General features: G+C 42.8%; 1 protein-coding gene and 1 non-coding gene across 2 annotated transcripts; one reads left to right on the top strand and one right to left on the bottom strand.

Moving 5' to 3' along the window:
* Positions 1-271: 271 nt before the first annotated feature.
* On the top strand, positions 272-378 carry LOC136519325 (small nucleolar RNA R71). The gene has a single exon (XR_010774876.1). It is a non-coding gene; the product is annotated as a small nucleolar RNA R71 (small nucleolar RNA).
* A 14347-nt stretch (positions 379-14725) lies between these two features.
* Positions 14726-17221, bottom strand: LOC136517993 (sm-like protein LSM8). Its single transcript, XM_066511647.1, has 5 exons — positions 17006-17221; positions 16881-16921; positions 16728-16802; positions 15162-15214; positions 14726-14974 (listed from the first exon to the last, which is right to left on the bottom strand). Exons 1-5 carry the CDS (start codon positions 17043-17045, stop codon positions 14884-14886), a joined length of 300 nt encoding a protein of 99 aa, XP_066367744.1. The 5' UTR covers positions 17046-17221; the 3' UTR covers positions 14726-14883.
* Positions 17222-19226: the final 2005 nt, after the last annotated feature.

Below are 19226 nucleotides of genomic sequence, written 5' to 3'. Positions count from 1 at the left end.
TCTTGTAATTGGCTCGCTGTTCAAGCCAATTCAACAAGACGTCCATCTTGGTTGACAGTGCACACACATCTTCTGGTACTTCTTCACTCTTATTGCATAATTGAATGTTGCATGATGACCAGCCTTGATTAGAGGCTATCTTTTCCATAAGAATTTTAGCTTTTCTAGGGGCTGAGTGACATAAATGATCCTCCAATAGTGGCATAGAATTGTTCACGAGGCCTTTTTAGTTAATCCATGGTAGAAACTTTGCATGAGCAACTAATCTTCCATCCCATGATAAGGACAAATTGAAATGTATTCTTGAAAACGTTCCCATGCTTCTAGAATGGTTTCTCCTTTCTGATGTTGGAAGTTTGAAATCTTTCCTCTTAAGGCATTGGTCTTGCCTACAGGGAAGAACTTTTCTATAAAGGCCTTGAACATCTTGCCCAAGTGTTGATGTGATCTTTGTTGATGTAGAACCACTGCTTTGCTCTTCCCACTAGTGAGAATGGAAACAGGCAAAGTAGTATGATGTCTTGAGCAATGTCCTTGATGATGACTATGCTGCTAATCTCTAGAATATTCTGAAGGTGAGTGCTAGCATCTTCATGTGCCTTTCCACTGAATGGAGTAGCTTGCACCATGTTTATGAGGCTTGGCTTGAGCTCAAACTCGAGATTGTTGGTTTTGAGTGTTGGTCTAGTGCGGATGTTCTTCGTGCTTGGAGCAGAGAATTCATGTAGAGTCTTCTCAGCCATTGACTTCATGAACTGGTGTTGAGCTTCCTCTTGATTCAGTTGATTCTGATTGGAAATTATTGGTGAATCACAAACAAGTCTGCAATACCCTTTATAAGATATGAACAAAGACAAACAAGGGTAAGCCTGCTAAAGCCGAGGTTATGATTTTATCAATAAGTATTTATTTGGTCAATTCTCTTTAGCCATGTGCTCCTCCCTAGCAATAGGCGCCAGAAATGCTTGTTGGCATTTCTTAGCATCACTTGTTACTAGGTTGTCATCCCTAGCATAATGCCAGAAATGCATGGTTGGTAATTATTAATGACACTTGTAAACTCTAGAGAAATATATATATATTAAAGTATCCATAAGCTGCACAGATAATATATCATTGTAGCATTTCACTCGGGAGTATACCAGGTATCGTTATTTATATTTTTACCACAAGGAGAAGCTTATGGAGTGGTGTTGGCATAGAGATATTGACAAATGTGTATACTTATGATAATAATCACTCTCATGCTATTGCAGGGTTAAGTCAAAGGGTAAATAAATAATAAGTGTAAGGTAATAGTGGTATTCTAGAGATAGAATTAGAGACTCATAAAATGTAGTATAGCTAAGCAGGAGATTCGTTAAGAGCAAAAGATTCCTAAGTCATTACTTATCTACTAAGTCTTTTGTACACCCTAATATATACACTCTCATCTATAGTATAACTAACTCTGGATCTATGCATAAGCAACATTACTAAGGAAGATCAAGAACAGAGCTTGTCTACCTTCGCAATCATGTTATATGTGCTCTACAAATAGGGAGTGGACTACAAAAGACTCAACAGGAGTGTCACATCCGTGATCTACCACATGACACAGAGTGCAGAGGACATCCGCAGGCAAACAATATCTAAGCACCAGACTTACATAGCATCAACCAATTAACTCACGCGCATAATGAGCTAAGCACTTTGCAAACATGTGCATAAACTCATCATTAATCATAACTATATCAAGCATACAACTAGAGCAAACTAAGAACATAATAAACAGCAACATAATAATATTAAAGTGGCACAAAGTCATAAATATAGATATACTAATGGCTATACCAGTCTCCAGATGGCAGATCTGGAATCCTGAGCAATAGCCCACACTCTTCTTGAACCTTGCTATCTAATCTATACTAGAAACTTGAAGAACTAGAGCTCTAATTTCTAATCTCTAGAAACCCTAGTTTTCTGTCTAGCCATGACTTATGATCTGATGACTTGAGTCTCCCTAGAGGGAGGGGGCTAGATTATATAGCCCTAAGAATACAACATGAGCCCTTGGATCAAACTGACTTAAGCAACAACTTAGATGCATCCTAGGAGGCAGTGGGAAACTGACATAGCAATGAGGCTGATAGGTGGGCCCCTATGGGGCCGGGCGGCCTCTAGGTGGGGCCGGGCAGCCCCACTTGGTAGCCTTTCAGCCTCCTGCTTCGGTGACGTGGATTCTAGAGTCCTCCTGGAACCTTCTGGAGTTGGTTTCATGGTGGAATTCTGATTTTTCCTTTAACGTTTAAGTCCCGCTTGATGATTTTCTGATTAAACCCTGCTAAAAACACAGATTCATCAAAACTCATGGAAATTGTCAGTTTAAACCCCTAAGTCTATGTTGGTGATCATTTTCATGCATTATTTTGGGTTATATTGATGTTTATAATGATTGGTAACTACTGTCAACAGGGATGATGCTACGAGTACTCTCACTATTGGTGAGAGATAGGCTATCCTCCAACTTGTCGGAGATCACTAGGGCACGATGCTCATTGGCAGGCATGGGCATAGGTAGATCTAGCGTGGGGTAAAGGCGCACCATGATTGGCTTCTTCGGGGTGATGTCCTCAGTGGTTGGACGAGTGGGCTAGTTATTGTGGAGCTTCTTGCTAGAGAAGTCCAGCGGCTGGGGACACTGCCTGGGTGGAGGAGAGTTGAAGGAGTGCTTCATAGGGGCCAGGGCGGTGCTGGGCTAGCTCCCCTCGGGCTCCTGGTAGGCGGAGTCCCCAATGGACTCTTCGGTGGGGTGGCATAGGCTAGTGGCTGCACCTCTAGGACTCCCTCTTGATCGATCTCATCGATCAAAGCACGAGCGGCTGTGCGAGAAGCAGGTGCTATTCTTTGGAGGGTTGCTACCCATGGTGGAAGGACTAGAGAGTCTACGCCTTGGAGGTGGAGGAATGGAAGGAATGCTTGTGGAGATAGAAGGAATGGTTGGTGGTACTTATAGGGAGGTAGCTAGAAGGGATGAGGCTTCCCATGATTATCCCATGCTTTGGATCACCAGAATCAGTTGGAATCTCGGATAAACACGTGGTGATAATGAAGGAAATGCCTAGGATCATTGCCCCCTCGCACGTGGGATAATAGAGGATGCACCTGGACACCTAGGCGGCGCCAACATGGTGCCGGGCGGCGTGGCGCAGATGGCCCGTGCCTGCCCCTTGCCTTAGTCATGTCAAATGAGGGTCCAGAATCCCAAGTATATATTTTTCTTGCATTGGAATGGGTCGTATAGCCCTTTTATACAAATACACTACCTAGCCCATTTCAAAACACAAGAGCATGCATAGGTGCTAGAAGGTTATAAATTCTATTATGTCTAGCTCCTTTAATTCTTGCATGTTGTGTTCATAATAAAGTTTCAAGCGTTGCCCATTTACTTTGAAAATGTTGCCTTCATCGCTTTCTAGTGTGATGGCTTCATGGGGTGAAGTGGCAACTACTTTAAACAGTCCATCCCATTTACTCTGCAACTTTCCATGCCCAAAAAGTCAGACCCTAGAGTTAAAGAGAAATACCTTATCTCCAAGGTTAAACTCTTTTTTCTTAATTCTCTTATCATGCCATCGTTTAATTCTCTCTTTATAGAGTTTGGCACTATGATAAGCTTTTCCTCTCCAGTCTTCTAGCTTAGAGATTTGCATTTTCTGATTTTGTCCTGCTAAATCTATGTCATACACTACACCACAGCCCCTAGAATAGTGACGTACGGTCGGTCGGTATAGGTCGATATAGCAATGTTCCATCAGTCGGTATAGATCTATGCCGACACTTACTTGAAGACGCTGAAAGTGGTGTCGGTATAGCCTATGCCGACCGATAAGTTTTTAGCGACCGACTATCAGACGCCTTAGGGGCTATATATACCGACACATAGTTTGAGGCTATAAATACTTTTAGCAACTAACAGTCCGACACGAACCATTCACACAGAGACAAAATATATGTTGCTAATCAATACATAATGACCCCAAAATTGTATGTTATCAATGCACAAACATTCATTACAGTATACATTAACCATGCAAACATGGACATTGATTAATATGAGCATAATACATTGACACTGGTTCATTCATGCATACATGAAGTTTGTGCATGAGCAAGCCATCAGCACCTCTACCTCTGCGTCAAAAAAACACCTCTACCTCTACATCCTATCCTATTTCCTAATGAACAAAAGTCATACATCCACCATTTGTTTCCAAAAGCCTAGCTCACTAACACCAAAAGCTCAATACTGAAATTTCACTAACAGTTTTTAGCAAATCTATGGCTTGCATGAAAATCCTTATTTTGTTTTGAATATCTCTTCTCTGCAAAAAGTTTGGGCATCTGCAGACGAAGCTTTTGTCTCCCCTTTATCAGGAAGCAGGAAGGTAGTGTTCTGAAATAAAGCAAGTATATAAAATAAACTATTGGAAAGCATAGGTTATAGACAGATAATACATTTCATTAATTTGATAAAAGCAATGCTTGCACATGGATTGCTACTTCTCTACACAACCAACCCATAAGAATTAAGCAACATAGAACCTAGAATTATCTCTTTTCAACCAACCCATAAGAATTTTGCCACTCCAAAGATTTGGGAGGCACCAAAGCAAATAGAGCATGTCATTACCAAAGTAATGTAGGATTCAGAGGGAAAAAAGGGATATTCACCTTTGTGCTATCAACATGTCCTTCTTGAGTGTACCTTCGTACTATAATGCAAGAACTACCAAACATGAGCTAAAATGATTTTTATAGAACAAGCAATGTGGGCTTTGGCATGGCAAGTGAGAGGGAGTCTACCCTGGCCATTGCTGATCTTCGTCTAAAGAAGAAACTAGTGGGCCTTGTGTGTCATCAAGAAGGTACTGAGGTAATCTCCTAATGTATTTCTTTGGTCAGCACCTCGTTGTTGGCCAATGCTGGATTACCTAAAGTGATCTGCTCTTTACTTGATGCCTTTATAGGCTAGCTTCACTAACCTATATATAAACACCAAGAGGTCAAACAAATCCAACCTAGATACACTTTTCATAGAAAAACAAACAAAAAGGTATGAACAAATGAAATAGCTGTAAAGTTCAAAGGAAAATAAGTTAATTGGATGCAGATAATAAAGTGTATTTAAAAGCTATGTCAGGTTAGTATTTGCAGTTAAGTTCCCATAGACAAACAAACAAACAAAAAATGAATATAAGCAAATAGCCAAAGACCTAGGGTTAATAAGTTACACATACAGGGAGTTTAAAGTTATTCGAGCCAAGTCGTTACTAAAATATGCTTTCTGAAATATATCTTATAGAGCCCAAGCTAAGTAAATTGCTTGCAGTTAACTTCCCATTGGATGCTGTATTTGCATCATAGAATCAAAAAGTTTATTATCTAAAATTTCTAGGACATGGACAAATCACAGAAATTTCAAATACAGTTATTGAAGAGTGTGATTGCAGTGTATCAACATCACAAATAGCTGTTTGATGAAAGTAAAAAATGCAAGGGCCCAAAATATGAACTAATATAAAATGCTGCCCCACATTTCAGATCAAGATCTATACAATTTAATTTCCTCCTACAAATAAACACATGATAAAGAATTCTTACACACTCAACTGAACTATCTATGTATATATCATAAAGAGAGGAACAAGATAGTGTATTCTTACAGCTTCAGTAGGTGTCTGAGGGTAGAAAAAGATGTCTGAAATATGAATACATCTAGTGAAGTTATTATACTACATATAACTGCACCCACGAATGTAAAAAAAATTAGTCAACACCTTGTAGCAAATGAAAAGCATGAATTCACATGAAAGCATATAGTGATTTTTATTTAGCTCTGTCAATTTATCAATCTCTGCATGAATTGGGCCTTTTAGTCTTTGAAGAAAAGTTCCTACACAAATACCAACCTATCACAATTCTGTACAATTCAACACCAACTCACAAATGCTATGCAACACTATCAACAAGGTAATGAAAAGCTCAGAAACACAGTAAAGTAGTGCAATTTTGCGGATTAGTAGATTATTTGAAAACAAAGTAGTGAATTAAAGTAGTGCAAGTAAGTTGATACCTAAAATTGGAAAACAAAATAGTACAGTACATAGATTAGGCAAAAAATGTAAGTTTGCATTTTTGTTATGGTTTTCCAAACCTTGGTGACAACAAACCAACTACCATGGATAATATGTGCATGGCTAGACCAGCAGTAAATGCACATTAGAAAATTTACTTATCATGCCAGAATACAAAATTATGGTTTTCTTTTCCATTGACTCGGCTGCTTTTCCAGATCTGGTGAACTACAGCAGTAAATGAACATTAGGAAAATTTACTTACCACTAGAACATTAGGCGCCCTGGCATGACGGCAACAGTAGAAATTTCTATGCATTTCAATAAACATGGCCAAACAATTACACAGCCATGAAATTGTAAAGCCTCAAGCATACGATGGTACCAAGATCTAAAATAGACACAGGAAATGATATAGATAGAACTCGTTCCATTTCAGGGGCATGATAAACTTCAGTAAAATGCTCAATTACAGAGCATATAAGTCAAAGTTAATTGTACTCCTGAGATGGAGACATGGAGCTGGGATGAAACAAACGAGTGTTTAAAATAATATTAGATTATGTTGGTCCAAGGGAACAACTGTATCTGCAGACGATCCTGCTATGCTGATTGACTAATGACTAGAAAGGCAGGGCACAATACCATGGCAAATCTCTTTATAAGATGGCAAATTATGTTTTCCTACTAAGAGCCCATGAGTGGTTCAATTTAGAAACAAAGTTGCTAAATTCACTAATTTGGAACAAGGGCATAGCCCTGACACAATACAGAACACTAATTTTGTGATTATATTATCTGAACAAACTAGTAAAAATAAAATTGTGGAATCATAAGCAGCAGCTAAAAATGAAACATTGGCACACTCATTTGTTTATCACCTCACACAACCTTCAGCTTTAGCTAGCGAAGATAAGTACAAAGTGTTTTCATATATGTTATCATCAAGATACACCTGTGTTCCAACCACAATCGTTCACAGTAATATATCTATAGTTCTTTTCCACTATTCTGTGATGCTATCATGCTAGTAACATTTTGAGCAAAGTAGGTTTTAGAGCACAAAGGCAAAGCAAGAGCAGGGTGCAGATGGTGCTTCGAATTCTATCGTGTGAGCAGGAGGCAGCAGGTTTTAATAAACCTAATACCAAAATGCAAAGTTTGGTTTTTCTTTTCCATTGACTCGTCTGCTTGTTCAGATCTTGGCTACACTAAGGAACAGAGCAGGAACAAAGCAATAGCATCAGTAGATTCGCACAGATCTTGGAACAGAATAGGGGGTCATCGATATCAGTACCATGGATAATCTAGTGCCTACCTATAGCTGCGGGATCTAGTAGAATCTAACCAAGTAGCCGATAGTGATGTAGAGTGGAATAATCAAAATTGAAATCTTGAGAGAATAAATCCATGACATCCTCATCCGGATCTCCTATCCCCAAGTAGCAGCAGCAACGGCAAACCCCACCCCCACCTGCAGTGGATCAGATTAGGACCAAGGGGACCTACAAGGTAGGGAGAAAGGCACAAGCAGTTGGTTACCTGGTGCCGGAAGATGGGGTGAACAGGGAGGTGGGGGAGGACCATGCCCTATGCCTCGTGGCCATCAGTCAGTCGGGCGGTGGGATGAGCTCAAACAAAGTAGCAGCGGTGGTGATGGCGGCGGCGCGCTTCTCTTCCCGAGCACCGCTCTTCTCTTACTTCTCCTTGGGCTACCCCTTTGAGCTACGCGTTGAATCGAGCTTGATTTGGGGGAAGATGAAGGGCTGGGAACCAGTGGAGGGGCGGTAGGGGGAATTTGGTCGGCTGATGTCAAGTTAGCGGGTGGCGGAGAATTGGGGCGGCGACGGCGGGGGTTTGGCGCAGACCGTGGAGGATGGCGGGACTGAAGGGAGGCTGGCAGGCGGTGGCTGGGGAGTTGGTGTGGGCGACGGTTGAAAAGGTGAAGAGGTAGGGTTTGAAGTGGAGGGGCATCTGGCCTTGAAATTTTTGGGGAACACGCCTTTTTTTCGTTTCCAACGCTCTCGAGGCATGACCCTATAGCGACCGAAGGTATGTCTTTTTTACTGTTTTATGCCGACTGATGGTTCAACATTACAGCTAAATATTTTTAGCGACCAATAGTTCATCTGAAAAAGTATATTTACCGACACTTAGTCCGTGGAGCAGTTATAGCGACCAACTATTCAACGGTATTACTGAACTTATAACGACACACATGTGATGCTATATCAGTGTTGTGGTGTAGTGATATTCCATTTCTTAATGGCCCAATGAGTCATGAATTCTAGTTCTACGGGAAGATGGCAAGTCTTCCCATACACTAGTTGGTATATATGGAGACATACCGATGGGTGTTTTATAGGCAGTTCTATAGGCCCAAAGTGCTTCTGGCAACTTATGTTTCCACCCTGTCCCCATCTCCTCTATAGTTTTCTATAGGATATTTTTAATTTGCTTATTAGAGGTTTCTGCTTGCCCACTAGTTTGAGGATGGTACGATGTGGCTATGCTATTTTGGATTCCTTGGTCGGTCAAATAGCATCTAAAATTTTTATCAATAAAGTGAGGTCCTCCATCGCTAATGACCATCCTAGGGACACCAAAACAGGGGAAGATAGTTTCTTGAAACATCTTCTTAGCATGCTTAGCATTAGCTGCTCGGCATGGTATGGCTTCTACCCATTTTGAGACATAATCAACACCCACTAAGATGTATTCAGAATCATAAAACTTTGGGAATGGTCCCATGAAGTCTATTCCCCAAACATCAAATAATTCTACTTGGAGATTATTAGTAAGTGGCATGGCATCTTGGGTGTTTATATTTCCATGTTTTTGACACCAAGTACACCTCCTAATAAACTCTTTTGTGTCTTCATACATGGAGGGCCAAAAGAAACCACTTTGACAAATTTTTGCATGTGTTCTAAAGGGTCCATAATGGCCTCCATATTCAGCAGAGTGACATCTTTCTATGATTTTAGTGGCTTCTTCTAAAGGGACACACTTTCTAAGGAGTCCGTCTGAACAGACTCTATAGAGATATGGATCATCCCACAAATGGGTTCTACTTTGGTATAGCAATTTCTTCCTATTTTCACCCGACGGGACATAGCTGGTTACTATGAAATTAATGATGTTTGCATACCACAGATTTATGTGTGTAACTTTTAGAAGAATATCATCACGCGAGAAATCATTTATAGGGAGGTTGTCACTATCATGAAATTGCAAGCGTGAGAGGTGATCTGCTACAGAATTTTCTACTCTCTTTTTATCTTTTATTTCTAAGTCAAATTCTTGGAGTAACAAAATCCAGCGGATCAAATAGGGTTTAGCATCCTTCTTAGCAAGGAGGTATTTCAAAGCGGTATGGTCTATATAAACAATTACCTTAGCCCCTACTAAGTAAGATCTAAATTTATCTATGGCAAAAACTACAGCCAAAAGCTCATTTTCAGTGGTTGCATAATTAAGTCGTGATCCTGTTAAAGTTTTACTAGCATAGGAAATGGCATAATGCTTCCTATCTTTAGTTTGACCAAGAACAGCACCAACATCAAAATCACTAGCATCACACATTATTTCAAAAGGTAAGCTCCAGTCAGGGGGTTGTATGACTAGGGCCGAAACGAGAGCCTTTTCAATATATGAAAGGAATTCAGACATTCATCATCAAAGTTGAAAGGAACATCCTATGCTAGCAAACTAGTTAAAGGTCTAGCAATTTGAGAAAAGTCTTTTATAAACCTTCTATAGAAACCAGCGTGGCCTAAGAAGCTTTTAATTCCCTTAATATTAGTGGGAGGTGGAAGTTGCTCGATCACATCGATCTTTGCTTTATCCACTTCTATCCCACATTCTGACACTCTATGGCCTAGAACTATCCCCTCTCTAACCATGAAGTGGCACTTCTCCCAATTTAGGACTAAGTGCTTCTCCTCACATCTTTGAAGGACTTTATCTAGATTTTCTAGGCAGCCATCGAATGTCTTGCCATAGAATGAGAAATCATCCATAAAGACTTCCATGATCTTTTCAATCATGTCAGAAAAGATGGACATCATGCATCGTTGGAAGGATGCAGGAGCATTACATAGTCCAAAAGACATACGCCTATAGGCATAAGTTCCATATGGACAAGTAAAAGTGGTTTTACTCTGATCTTCAGGGATGGATGGGTATTTGGTGATAGCCTGAATATCCATCCAGAAAGCAGAAGAAAGAGTGATTGGCTAGCCTTTCTAACATTTCATCTATGAAAGGTAACGGGAAATGGTCTTTCTTTGTGGCTTTATTTAGCTTCCTATAATCTATGCACATCCTCCAACCCATGACAGTCCGTTGAGGTATGAGTTCATTCTTATCATTTTGAACGACTGTCATTCCACCTTTCTTAGGGACTACTTGCATGGGGCTTACCCATTCACTATAAGGGACCGGATAAATAATCCCCGCGTGCAAGAGCTTTAACACCTCTTTCTTGACAACTTCATGCATAGCGTTGTTAAGTCATCTTTGAGGTTCCCTAGATGGGATTGATTCAGGGTCTATAGGAATACGATGCGTGCAAAGAGTAGGGCTAATCCCTTTTAGATCTTGTAGCGAATAGCCAAAAATAGATCTATGCTTTTTTAACACGATGAGGAGTCTGTAGGTCTTGGCCTTGGATAGCTTATCACTAATGATCACCGGGGTCTTAGGATCATGGTCAAGAAAAGCATATTTAAGTCTAGAAGGGACAGGTTTCAACTCGATTAGGGGTCGAGGTGGTCTCTCAGATTCATCTAGACGAAAGGGTTCGCCCTGTTTCGGCTTCTTCTTGAGTAAAGAATTGAGCGTCCTCCTCAAAATCAGGCTGGGTTGTTTCTTGTGAGACACTAGTTATTGCCTATTCTAAAGGGTCAGGATCAGGAGGTTGCTCGGCAATAGCATTTATTGCCCGAGTGATAGGAACATAATATTCCTTCCAACCAAATCGGACATCTAATTGGCATTTGGTAGATCCTTCCGATAGAAATTTGGACCAAGGTTGTCCTATGATGACATTAAAGTTGCCAGATTCAAAGACATAGAAGTCCAAGAAGGCTTCCACACCATCAATGATGGCCGGAACAGTCTTGGCTAATCCATGACTTTTGAGAATATTACCATCCAGGTCTCTAAGACATTGGTTCGTTGGATAAAGAGGAATGTAGGGTAGATTCCTAGCTATGAAAGATGTGGATATTAAATTTAAACCTATGACAGGGTTATACGAGGCTTCTATATCCCTTCCTCTGATTTGACAGTGCACCGAATCTGATGCTCCATCAATTCGAAGAACATTCTCTGCTACCTCAGCCTCCATAGTCCATTCATGACTAAGGATGGTAGAAAGGTCTTGCAGATCTTCACGGCTAAATTCTTCATCGGAAAGGTCAAAACGTTGTCTCGAAGATGGTTTTGCTTGAAGAGGATAGTTTTTAACATTTTCAAAATCTTCAAACAAATTATCCTCGATTTCAAAGGGAAATTCTAAAGGGCTTTTTTTTCCTCCTCTAGGGGTTCAGAAATTGGTTCGGGTATTGGTTCAGGAGAGCTACTAGAGGGCTGAGCGGGACTAAGAATCGGTGTTTTGGCGTCTAGAGCTTCTAGTTCTTGTGGTTAAATATTATTTATTTCAGGACATTCATCATGAATACCCGTGTAGGGAGTATTCTCAGCAATTTTGTTGAGAACATCTTTCCCTCCTCGGGGAGACAAATGAAGGAATGATCCTCCTGATGAGATATCTACATAATGGGCAGTTTCCTTACTAAGTCCTAGATATACATGTTGTAACAATATCAGGATCAGGAATAGTTAGGTCGGGCCCAAACATATTATATCATTAAAATGGGCCCAGGCTGCACCTAAGGTATCTTTTCCCTTTTGCTAGAAATTAAGAACTTCACGATGGAGTTGAGCTACCCGGAAGATAGGGGAAAAAAGGTATGCAAAATTTAGTTTGCAACACCTCCCATTCTCTATGTACACTTCCTACGTTTCGAGTGTACCATAGTTTGGCTAATCCCGTCAAAGAGAACGGAAATAGCTTCCACTTAAGGGTCTCTTGTGACATGCTTGAAATATGCAAGCATGAGCACACTTGCTCGAATTCACGCAGATGAATGTATGGGTTTTCTTTCTCATCTCCGGAGAAAATATGCTCCTGAACTTTAGTTATGAAACTAGGGCGTAGTTCAAAACTATCAGAAAATATAGGTTGGGATGATAAAGGTGGTTCTAATCGCGTACTCCGTGGAGCGGCATATTGGTATATAGACATGTTTTCCATAACAGGCTAAAACAAGGATGAAAATTAAAATCCTAATTCTAGATTCAAGATGATCAGCTACCGTTTCCCTGGCAACGGCACTAGAAAAGCTTGTTGACACCAGGGGTGGCACACACAGAATAGACCGCAAGTGCACGGTTGTCAGAGTAGCTTTTCACCAAAGAGTAATCCTGGGTATCGAATCCACAGGGAACAAGGAGTGATCTAAATCTAGAACTAATGGATTCCTATGGATGTTGGGGAGGAAAGGAGTGAATACTATGGGTTATTATATAACTATTGCTTGAACAAGGAATGGTAAATAACAGTTGTTTACTTCGGGGCACGACCCGCCTACCAACCAGGAGGGTTAACTAGACAAGGTCTGCCACGAGCCCTACGATTTAATAACTAAGCCTATCGTGGTGGAATATAGAGGATGGACAAGGCTGTCACCACTTGCCACCTACCACTATCTATCCGGAGACTTAGCTGCAAACACAGTTAAGGTATAGCCTAAGCACCACGCTTAATCTATGCGCTTACTACACTAATCTGGATCCTGATGAAATAAGACTAGAGCACTCTAACCAAGCGGTGAAACCCGTAAACAACAAAAATGTAACAAAACTTAATGCAAGAATGAGAACATAATTACCATAGAAGAGTCACGGAGCTACACGAAGAAGAGGACGCTGACAAGCCCGGCTCCTCCTCCAGCTTCTCCTCGCCTTCTCTCTCTCTCTCTCTCTCTCTCTAGAGACTAGCTATCCTAAGCTAAGCTACTCTCTTGAGAGCTCTTTCTTCACTTGTGTGTTTACAAATGAGCATCACGAGTCCTATTTATAGCTGAAGTGAGGTAGGGGGTACTTATAGGCAGCCACCAAGGTGGTGGAGGTTAGTTGGGCGCCGGGCGGCCTCAAGGGGGCACCACCCGGCCCTTGGTTCCACCGACCTTGCATCGTAGGGTGCTGGTTAGCTCTCTAAGGCGGTGGCAAAGACAGCACATGTCGAAATTCCCACAGTAAGGCGGTGCTTAGGTCGGTTTGGATCTCCTCTTTGTATGACGGTGGGCTCTTCAATCCAAGCGAAGTGAATCTCGGCCACTGAGTGAACCGACAGTGGATCAACGCTCCACAGCACTCTAGGACACCCTCCCACGGATCAGTGACGTGGCAGGGCGCCAGGTGGGGCCGGGCGGCGCCCCTTGTGGGCCCTGCCTCTCCTGGCCACGTGGATGGCTTCTAGAAGGTATGTTTTTGCTTCTTTTTACCTATTTTGTTCCTGCAAGCACAATTCTCCAAAATACATGTGGAACCAAGTGAAATCTAAACATAAAATGTCATTTCATGCTTGATTTTATGCATTTCATGGCTAATTGTTGATGGCAAAAGAGGGTGTTAAGAGCCGTCAACATTCATCTTCAAAGAAAGGTTGTTTCGTGCTAGACGCCACATGAAGTGTTTCACTTTTGGAGGGCAGGACATCTTCCACAGTTTGCGCCATAAGACACCCGCCTGGTTCCCTGTATTACCGCTGCTACTACTTTCTCCCTTTTGCCGCAGCTTGGATCGATGCTTCTCATCATCAAGTACATGATAAGCTGACTTCACCGAAAATAATCCTTTTGTATCAAAATGCCAAGCTATCAAATCATCGTGTCCTGGGTTTGTAGGCGTCGCTAGGATGTAGCGCACGTCCTCTTCCCAGAAAACATCACGCACCAAAGCTTCATCCCACGACCCGTGTGAGCACCGTATGACCCCTGGGTGTGATCGGCCGTCTAGTAACGCCAATAGCAATCCAAGGGTCCTCCCAAATTCAGATTAGACCGCGTTGAGGCCCCGAATTATGCTTCGCCGGGTATATGAGATGCCCGGTCCCTCTCGCACCTCTAATGCGGAGCCATTAGCGCGATACTTTGCCCTCAGCACTTGTGCACTGCTGCTGCACCTGTCTTGTCTGCAATATAATTGCCTGCCGCCGTGCCTCCGACTCCGAGGTTGAAGATGATGATGACGACGACGAGAGGATCCTCCTCCCTGTTTTTTCCCCCCTATTTCTTTCGTTCTTCCTATTTTGAGCCGAATCAAGCATATTGTATCTACGAGTACAGCCAATTGATTTCAGTTCAGTCGACTTGAGTTCCCTTGCATTGGATCTTTATCACTGCTATTCATATATCACCCCCACCCGGCACTGGCATCCATCCCACGGGATCCAAAGCAATAATTGCAATCCTTTTTTTGAAAAAAAAAACGAAAAAAGAAAAAAGAAAATAGGCAACTGCAGTCTTACAGAATGCGTAGGCAAGCAACCCAACAACTAACACATATTCATTGATTCACAATACGCAAGATACATGTTCATATTACTCATCAGTCCCCTCTTCATGATGATGATGATACATCCTGCATTCAACAATGACTCATCCAGTCCACAGAGTACCCAAGACACACTCAGACCTCAGTGGATAACGGGCTTCAGTGGGTGCGCCCTTAGCTTCGACATATCCAATCTTGAATCCAGCTCTTCGTCAACCTCGCCCACAACGCTTCTGCATGTATCACATGAGGTCAAGGGATCAAGAATGGGACAAACGACTATTAGGTTCAGCTTCAGTTTGGTAGAATACTAAATATTTCTGAAACCGAGCACATGCAGTACTAGCTGAAAACGAGTGCATTATTGACTTCCAGAAGGAAGCAACAAAAACCTCAAAGGACATGGAGGAAATATCTTACATGTTGTCACCCCTGATAATGTACAGACCAAGTACAAGTTGTTGGACTCCCTCCTGCAAGTGCAATCATTCTCATAAGGCTCAAGAATCCAAATGTACTGCTAAATTCTCATGCGCAGCAAAAATTAGAGAATATAATGAGAGAGGCACATGCAGTATGCAAGTACACGAGAGGAATTGTGCAACCGCTTGGTATTTCATTTCAACCCAGTTGTGCAATCGATCAATAATACAAGACAGCTAGTTCACAGCACTATCACAACCTAAGAACCTTCAGGATACAAACAGCCTACAGATCGTTAATGCCATGATTATGCACTACTGAACAGAGGAGGCTTCAACTAGAAGGGAGAAGAGCAGGATGGGCCATGGAAAAATGTTCTGAACCAACCATATCTCTATGAGAGATACTCGTCAGAATCCCCCCGCCCAAAAAAAATCCAAATAGGGCCAAGGCCTTAAAAGACCACTGAGCAAACATAGAAACATGGAGTGGGCATCTAATGCATCAAAAAAGTGAATTGGTAAAGTGGAGCAGTATCATGCATATAACAGAGTAGCAAACAGTTCGATGAGAACACATCGTTAGAGATGTCAGGTGTCAAAGGTAATTACCTGAATCATGATTCATGAACCAGTGCAGCATATAATTTGTTAAATCATCAGTGGGTATAAAGAATCATTCTTAAGCACTTTAAACACACTTAAATTCAGTCAGAACAATTCAATCAATCCTCGAAACTAGGATGTCAGTACACGATACTCATCAACTTATCAAAGATCAACTATCCAAACGCCGGACGACACATGGCTCACTGTAATGTAGACTCATTCTGTACTAAATCAGTGTTCAACCTTAAGGCACAAAAAATTTCTCAGCATTTACATTTTTGGTAGCAAATTTCCAAGGATCGTGAAATAAACCAGTTTACAGTACTACAAAAGAGAACCGCAGGATTAACAAAGTGGGGACAAAAAGGAAACCAATGCAAATCCGTACCCAATGGAAGACAAACTCTGTAATGAACAATATGTACTGAATGAGTCATACTTGTAAGCCTATCTGTGCTGACAAAGGGTTCAATTCATACAGGAAACAGAGTACTTGAAAGCAGAGCATCAGTGCCACGTAGAACGCTATGGGTAAATAAGATTGAAGGCCTGATTGGGGGTAAACAGGCACTCAGTGAGAACTTGAAAAGTTGCTCTAAATGGCTCACTGATTATCAGAATTATCAAAGGACAGAATGTAAAAAAAAATATATGAGGCAATGATTCCATAAGATCGAGGAGACGAGGAGTACAACATAACTTGTCTGGCATCGTACATGAGCTCGTACATGAGCGCTAAAGGTGACTTTGTGTTGATGAGATGGCATCCAATTAAACCAGGTATTCTGGTGGTTTGGTTTGGTATAGCTGTGTGTTGGAGGGCATTGGGTTTTCAATTTTACAAAAAAACAACTGGTTTCATATGTTGTGAATTGAATGCAAATCCCTAGTAGGCTAGTACTTAGAATTCAAATGAAAGGTGAGGATTGATTGGGGGAAGCAATCCAAAACTAACCTTTCTAGAATAGACCCTCTCGTGGGACTCGTCGAGGATAATGTTGGTGGCCTGATCGAATCCCCTGAGCGTACCCTGCAGAAAACAAGATGAATTAACTAGCCACAAGCACCATATGGCACGGCAGCAAGAGACTGAGGGGGCTTTGCTTACCACAATGTTGCGTCCATCGTTGGTGATGACGGAGATGATCTCTGCAGAAGCAGGAGGAGAGCATCAGACAGAAGAAGGTCGGGAAGCGAAGAAATCATATGGCTAGTCGATTTGGGGGTACTCACGGTCGACGAGCGGCTCGAGCGCCGGACTGCCGGACGCCATCTGTGCCCTGCCGAGAGAGGGGATTAAGGACCGCCGAAACCGCAGGCGCCGCCTACTAGCCCCACAACGTGTCTCGTCCTCGCCGGAAAGAGCTGGATGGCTGCGGTTCCGGACGCCAAAACCCTAGCCACGGAACGGAAGCGCTGCGTTTCTCTTCGTTCTCCTTCCACGGAAGCGCTGCGTCCCTCTTCGTTCCCCTTCCCCTCTTGGCTGGGCTGTACTGGTCTGGGCCAACCTACTAATGGGCCATGTGGTTATTCTGGGCCAAACTAAAGAGTCTTGATCCATGAGCTGGTTTTTTTCCCCCCAATAATTTCGGCTCCAGTAGGACTAAAACTGTTTTTGGAGAAACATTTGCTAGAAAAGTTATGTCGGTGTTTTCGGACCACCGACGAGTAAATTTGTGTTTGCGCGTCTGGCTCAGATGGTGTGCTTGGAGGACACAAGGGTTTATACTGGTTCGGGCGAAACGTCCCTACGTCCAGTTCGCTGCTGTCCGTGTTACCGACACTTGGTTTGCAAGTAGTGGTTACAAACAGGCGAGAGAGGGAGAGGATCCCAAGTCTCTGGTGGAATGAGTGAACGGGTGCTTGAGAGCTCGCTTGCCGCTCAGCCGTGTGCTCGTGTCGTGCTCTTGTGTTCCAATCCCCTCTTTTCATGGGGTGCCCTGCTTCCCCTTTTATAGGTGAAGGAAAAGCTGCGGGTTACAGAGGATGAAAAAGAGAAGAATCAAGAGAGAGAGGAAGGCTTCCTAGGGTTGCAGGGTCCTTCCTCTCTTTCATGCGGGTCCCACCGATCCTGTAGATGTCAACAGGGATGGCTTATATCGTGGCCATGTTCGTCACTAGCGCCATGCGTAGGCGTCATTTATCGATCATGGCGTTCCACTCCGTCCCGCGTGGACGTCGTGGTGAACTGACGCGCCTGTTAGCGTCCGTACAAGGATTAGGCAGAATAGCACTGGCACGCCCGACACTATTCTTGATGTGAATCCCCAGGTATGACATGTCATGGCCACGTGTTACATCGAGGCGTGTCAGCCTCTCCCCTAGCGTCAGAGTTTTGACCCAGGCCCATATGCTTGGACCTGGAGTGGTTGGTGATGGTATGGGTCCCCGTCGGACGAGACGGAACCCACGTCCTCGAGGTCGGGTGAAAGGTCCTAATGGCTAGAGGGGGATGAATAGCCTAATAAAAATCTCTACAACAACACTTAACCAAATGGTTAGACAATTATGAGGCGAAGCAAGTGTTGCGCTAGCCTACTCAAAATGCAAGCCACCTACCACAATTCTAGTTTAGATAGTGTCAATTCACACAAGAGCAATGACACTACCATATGTTAGTGTGCTCTCAAAGGCTAACTAAAGAGCCACACCAACCAAGCATGCAAGCTCTCACAACTAGCTACACTAAAGAGCTTGTCAACTAGTTTGCGGTAAAGTAAAGAGAGTGATCAAGAGGGTTATACCACCGTGTAGATGAAAAGAACCAATCAATCACGAAGATGAATAACAATGAAGACCAATCACCTCGGAATCAATGATGAACACAATAATTTTTAGGGAATTTTTGCCACAGGACATCATGAAAACGCATATTTTGCTGCAACACACCGCCAACTGCCATCGTTTGCTGAGTACCATTATGAATTCGATTATGTTTGCCACAGCACATCCGCGACTATTATTTTAATGATTTCCAGAGTTTGGGAGAGAGAAACCTTCTAAAATGACATCAGATGCCCCTGTGGACTGGCATTGGTCGACCAGACCCGACTTGGTGGAGCCAGACCAGGTTTGAGCCGGACCCGACTAGGTCGAGCCAAACCCTAGCCAAACCAGGTCAACGTTGTCGCAGCTCGTCTTCTCCACTCTCCCTTCCGCCATCACCACTCTCCCTCGCAGACACTCTCCCTCGCCGCCATCACCTCCCTCACGGCCTCACCGCCACTCTCCGTCGCCAACCGCAGCTGCTACCCCTCACCACCACCCCCTGACTCCACCCTCACCGTCGTAGCCGTCGTGCCTATTACATGGATGCGTGAAGATGGCTTCACTGGTGCAACAGAAGCGGCTCTGCCTGAGCATCGATTCACCGTCGAAGGGGGTGAATCTGTCATGGGTTCCTAACGGGTATGCACTTTCCCCTCTTCCATCAATTGTTTGTTGTTCTTGTCTT

The sequence above is a fragment of the Miscanthus floridulus genome, chromosome 17 (assembly GCF_019320115.1).
Source record: "Miscanthus floridulus cultivar M001 chromosome 17, ASM1932011v1, whole genome shotgun sequence".
Taxonomy (NCBI): Eukaryota; Viridiplantae; Streptophyta; class Magnoliopsida; order Poales; family Poaceae; genus Miscanthus; species Miscanthus floridulus.
This window is presented reverse-complemented; position numbering and strand designations above follow the sequence as displayed.